Consider the following 5,733-nt stretch of genomic DNA (forward strand, 5'->3'; position numbering starts at 1 on the left):
CCCCTGTTCAATCGAACTTTAAAATGAATGTCCTCATATGTGGATCTCATTTTTTTGAGAAACAAAAAAAAGATAGTCCGAATCTGATGTCTTTGTTTTCACATTCATCAGGTCCCAATCAACCCAAATGGCACAGAGAAATTAAAAATGCATGCCATGAAAGAGTTCAGGTCTTAGGATGTTAAAAATGTCCCTGCTGATGAGACCAGTGAATGTGGGGCGACGGTGGCAAGAAAAAACTCCCTCCTGGAGGAAGAAATCTTGGGAGGACCAGGCTCTCTGGGAGGACCCTTCCTCCTGAGGGCAATACTTACCAGTACTTGTCCTCCAGTGTGCGATGGTGGGCTGGGACGAGTGTTGTTTCTTCTCAGCATGATGATGACCTTCCTTCCATTTCCTGTTTCAGAACTGAGAATGAAGACAAAACTGGTTAACAAGGTAACAGGACATTTAAAAATTCTCTCACTTCAGGATGAGATGCTGTGTCTTCTTACGTTTCTCTTGTAAAACAGCATGTAGGCCGAGTGCTGCTGTTCCTCACAAGCTGCCGATCCGGTTGTGTGGAGCACCTGTGCGTCATTATAGGTGAGCCAGCGATCTGATGTAGAGTGCTGACTCTCCTCAGGATGGACAGAACTACAGATGTAGTGTCCTGAAATCACATTAAGACAAATGAATCCAACTTCTGGAAGTCAGCTGATTCAAGCAAACAGTGATTTTGACTTAGTGCGTCTTAGAACATCAAAAGCTTTTGTGTGTGAGTCCTTCACTGAAAAGTAGAAAGTTTTCATTTTCTGTTTGTAACAAGTCTGTTGTTTTACCTGACTCTGTGCCTCCATAATGATTGATGATGCTGACAAGACTATAACAGCCACCACCCTGAGAAGGAACAAATCCAAAGAGTGTTAGTTTCACAAAGTCTCACATCAGAGCCATAATTAAGCTGATTTGCTGAGGCTACGTCCACACTAATGCGTTTTCGTTTGAAAACACATCGTTTTCTCTCCGCTTTGACCTCCCGTCCACACTGAGATGGCGTTTTCCTCAAGGAAAAACACAGCATCTTGAAAACGCTCTCGAAAACGCACACATTTCAAAACGGAGTTGTCCCGTCGCAGTGTGGACACTCGAAAACGCAGACTTTCTAAAACGATGACGCATTTTAGTCATGTGATGCAGTCATGTGAGCAATTAAACAAAGATAGCCGAGTGCATTATACAGCGGTTGTTTTGATTGCTCTCAACTTTGACAGCCCTAAAAAAGATTAATATCAGTTTGTACATGCTCCGGATAGCTTTTCTTCAAATTCTGTAATCCTCACTCACTTTTGCGCATGCGCAGGACTGGAACGTAAGCGTTTTCGGCCGTTTCAATGCAGACGCACAACTATTTGAAAATGACTGAAAACACTAGTGTGGACACGGAGTTTTCAAATCTATCAGGGCTAGTGTGGACGTAGCCTGAGACGTTCTGCAGTCTGTTTTTACCTGATTGGATGGCACCACCAAGTCCCTCTGCAGCCTGACGGGGTCATCCACCTTCTTAATGTTGTAGGTTTGTGTAAAGCCAAACCTCTTCAGATGCAAGATCAGGACTCTGGCAGAAAAGAAAAAAAAAAAACACAAACAAGGTAGAAAATAAGAAGAATGAGTGTCAAACACAAACAGAAGATGGGAGAAAACGACTGCTCAAGTATTGTCTCGAAAAACTCTGATATTTGATGCGCCACAGTTTGGAAACCTGGTCAGTCGATCAATTCTGATGTGACCTTACTCACCTTGGCAGTGTATCAAAAGACGACTTCAGTTCTGAGGCCGTCCCTCCACAATCACAGCGAAATTCTATTTCTTGTTCCTGAACAACAGCACAGAGAAAACAGGCTTTATGGTAGAAAGAAATCTCAACATATGCACACACACATACGCACAAACACTAACAAAAAAGGTGTGTTAAGATCGCTGACACTACAACTCTATTGGAATTTGTGATCTTACCTTCAAGTATGTCTCTAACATGTTTATAATAGACCCCTCTGGAACAAGGTCAAGAGACAAGCTGGTGAAGTCCTCGTGCTGTGATGATTGGTGACCACAGCTACACATTTCAGGAGTAACGTAGTTAAAGTAAAGATCAGGTAGGTGGAAAAGAGGTATATGAAAATATTGCAACCAGCTCTGCGTTTCTGAAAGACAGGCTTACCTCTTGCATGTCCTCATGTTTTCCATTTTAAAAATGTGATGCTCTTCTACTGGGCAGGTATAACTTTGGCCCAGGAGAGCTGCGTTCCTCTCCAGGTGAGGTGCGAGCCTTTTGACCTCATTGAGGAACAATGTTAGGAATTCATGAGCGTCCTGAAAGAAAAGCAGAGAGATTTAAAACAGTACATCAAAATCAGAAGGTAAAGCAAAAAAACAAAATGTCCAAATAGCTGACGCACTTTCTGTGCACTGCCGGTGTATTCAGGAGCTTGACTGCTGAATGCCTTCTTAAAAGCTCTTAGGTGGTGATCTTTAAGGCCATAATCTGTTGACTCATGACAGTCCCTGACATCAATGAGCCTTCTGTAGAAAGGAAAGGGTAAACAGACATTTCTGCTGTTAGATCTCTTTGTTCTTCAGGTTTTTGAAGAAAGTAGAAGGTTGACGTAGCGCACCTTAAGAGCTGAGCTTCTGGATCTGTGCTCCACAAAACCTCCTGACGCCTGATGTCTCTTATGAACTCCTCAATGTTGAGGAGGCTCTGCAGGCAGGAGTTCATGTAGCAGGTGTTTCCGATGTTTGGAAACCTGACACACACGCACAACGTTTACAGTATCAGTGTAAAAGAATTCATTTTCTCCACTTTGACAAAGTGAGCTTTGGTCTTTGTGCACCACGTGTACTCACCCGAAGCAGTCTATAGTCCCAGTTTGACTTTCTATTATTTCTCCACCGCATGCTACACTGCTCCAAAAAGGTAAAAACACAAACACAAAATTAGGAAAGATGTCAGGATGCTGAGCAGTGTATGTGCATGGATGCATGAGCTTTGAAGTTGAAACATTTTGGAGGACGTCTTTCTCTTACCTGTTAAACACATGCTCCCATCCACTCTCTTGGTCCAGAAGCTCCATAATCCAAGTGTCCCAACTCAGGTCTGCTGGGATCGTTTCCGTGGTGCTTCTTACCTGATATAAATATATAGGACATAGCTGTGTGCCTCATTGCTCTTAATTGCTCTCATTTAACTGTGATGAGTAAATGCTTGATGACAGTGACTCTTTCCATAAAACATACCTTCCCGGATTTAAAAAGAGTCTTCACAGTGTTGCTCTCTGCCTCTGCATCGCTGTCAGTTTGCTGCAGAGGACGAACAAACATAAGTTTATTAAAAAGTACATTTTAAAGAGAATGTGTATTTCATATGTTTTGTGTAAAAGCAAACCGAGGAACAGCAGAAGATGTGTCTCCATTTTCTCTTCTTTTGGCCATTTTCAGGGTTAGCTGGTGTGGCAGCAACAGAAGCATCCGGGATGCTGATGAGGACAAAAGTGTAAATGTTGTGGAAATTTATAAGAAGGAGTACATTTTGCTAATATAGATTGCTAATAAAAGTGAATAACTGTAATGGAATACCAACATGAACAAAATCATGTATTTTATACATTTACACTCTACATTTTCAAACGCTAATCTCTGCATCCATATAAATAATAGACAAGACTAGAAGGAGTAAAAAAGATGTAAATACACAAGGTGGAAGAAAAATGCCAATAAAAGGGAAATAAAAGAGCTCCAACTCAACCACTGCTATAAATATCTCCAGCAGCATTAAAGACTGGCGCATTTCTTTACCTCTGATGAGACGTAGAAGGAATTTCCTTCTCTGCCACGTTTTGTTTGTGTAATTTCTGTTTAGAAACAAGAAAAGCAACATCAGTAATGGCATAAAACAAACATACCAAGTGGGTCTCTCCATGAAAAGTGTCCAGTTAGAGAATTTGGTATTATTTCATATTATTTATCACTTTAGTGAGCTGTCAGCTCATGAAGCAGATATAGGAATATCTTTAAATAAAATAAAAACAATTTATTCATGCCTTAAATTGAGTTTTAAAGTTTGTCCTATGAAATACAAAATCCTTCATTTGGTTCTGATCAAAATTCAGTTTTTACAGAAATCATCCATGAAGCTTCAAAAATGCTTATTCACCATAAAAAATATTTAGAGAAACATCCTGCAAGTCTCTTCGAACTTACCTTTCTGTGAAAAAAAAACGTTTAAACATCTTTGAACTTAATTTGAGGACATGGCTGTGTGCTAAATTGCTCTTAATTCTTCTCATTTAACTGTGATGAGTAAATGCTTGATGACAGTGACTCTTTCCATAAAACATACCTTCCAGAATTTAAAAAGAAACCAGCGACACTTTTTTTGTGTCTTCACAGTGTTGCTCTCTGCCTCTGCATCGCTGTCAGTTTGCTGCAGAGTACGAACAAACATACGTTTATTAAAAAAGTAAAGTCACTTTAAATTAACAAGTGCAATTTAAAGAGAATGTGCATTTCATATGTTTTGTGTAAAAGCAAACCGAGGAACAGCAGAGGTGTCTCCATTTTCTCTTCTTCTTTTGACCATTTTCAGTAACAGGAGCATCCGGGATGCTGATGAGGACAAAAGTGTAAATGTTATTTTTCAAAGTGCAAATTTTTAACAAGGAGTACATGCTGGAGATTGCAGATAAAAATTAATAACTGTAATGGAACAAAATCATGTATTTTGTACATTTACACTCTACATTTTCAAACGCTAATCTCTGAATCAATATAAATTATAGACAAGACTAGAAGGAGTAAAAAAGATGTAAATACACAAGGTGGAAGAAAAATGCCAATAAAAGGGAAATAAAAGAGCTCCAACTCAACCACTGCTATAAATATCTCCAGCAGCATTAAAGACTGGCGCATTTCTTTACCTCTGATGAGACGTAGAAGGAATTTCCTTCTCTGCCACGTTTTGTTTGTGTGATTTCTGTTTAGAAACAAGAAAACCAACATCAGTAATGGCATAAAACAAAGTATATGGTATGAAAATACAAAATCCTTCATTTGGATTCAAAATTCAGTTTTTACAGAAATCATCCAAGAAGCTTCCTTAAAAGTTTCAAAAATGCTTGTTTACCATAAGAAAATATTCATAGAAATGTGCTGCGAGTCTCTTCAAACTTACCTTTCTGTGAAAAAGAAGTTTAAACATCTTTGGACTTGATGTGATCGCAGCCAAAATCTCCTCAGCTTTGCAAAAGTTCAACTGAAAACAAGCAGTCAAAGGTTGTATATTTATAAACTTTCAGCATAGAACGTTCATACCCTGAACAGCAAACATCATCATTATGATGTATGGGGCAAATTTGCATATTTTGGAATGTATGCTCATTTGAACTGTATGGTGCTCGTCTCCAAGCAACTGCTACACAAAACAGGTCAAGTCAAGTGGCTTTTATTGTCATTTTAACCACGTGCAGAGGTGCTGTACAGAGTGAAACGAGACAGCGTTCCTCCGAGACCCTGGTGCTATATATGACATATACGGACAAACCCAGGACTACATAAAGTGCAGTGTGCATAAATTGCAAAAATAAACAAGACAAAACAGTGCAAAACGTGACAGAACAGGACGAAACAGACACAAGACAATGGAAATGTGCAAAATGCTGAGTATTGTGCAAAAGTAACTTGGTGTCTGTATGTATG

General features: G+C 39.5%; 1 protein-coding gene across 1 annotated transcript; it reads right to left on the reverse strand.

Moving 5' to 3' along the window:
• Window positions 1–402: 402 nt before the first annotated feature.
• On the reverse strand, window positions 403–5,236 carry LOC146630749 (ubiquitin carboxyl-terminal hydrolase 12-like). The gene is made up of 18 exons (XM_085356601.1): window positions 5,210–5,236; window positions 4,956–5,011; window positions 4,572–4,644; window positions 4,379–4,462; window positions 3,835–3,890; window positions 3,425–3,515; window positions 3,277–3,339; window positions 3,067–3,167; window positions 2,887–2,943; window positions 2,655–2,786; window positions 2,439–2,562; window positions 2,201–2,352; window positions 1,996–2,095; window positions 1,779–1,855; window positions 1,489–1,597; window positions 822–879; window positions 495–652; window positions 403–408 (listed from the first exon to the last, which is right to left on the reverse strand). Exons 1-18 carry the CDS (start codon window positions 5,234–5,236, stop codon window positions 403–405), a joined length of 1,524 nt encoding a protein of 507 aa, XP_085212727.1.
• Window positions 5,237–5,733: the final 497 nt, after the last annotated feature.

This window comes from Diplotaxodon limnothrissa, linkage group LG6 (genome assembly GCF_057381915.1).
Source record: "Diplotaxodon limnothrissa isolate DT_005_m linkage group LG6, D_limnothrissa_male_GT1.1, whole genome shotgun sequence".
In the NCBI taxonomy this organism is placed as follows: Eukaryota; Metazoa; Chordata; class Actinopteri; order Cichliformes; family Cichlidae; genus Diplotaxodon; species Diplotaxodon limnothrissa.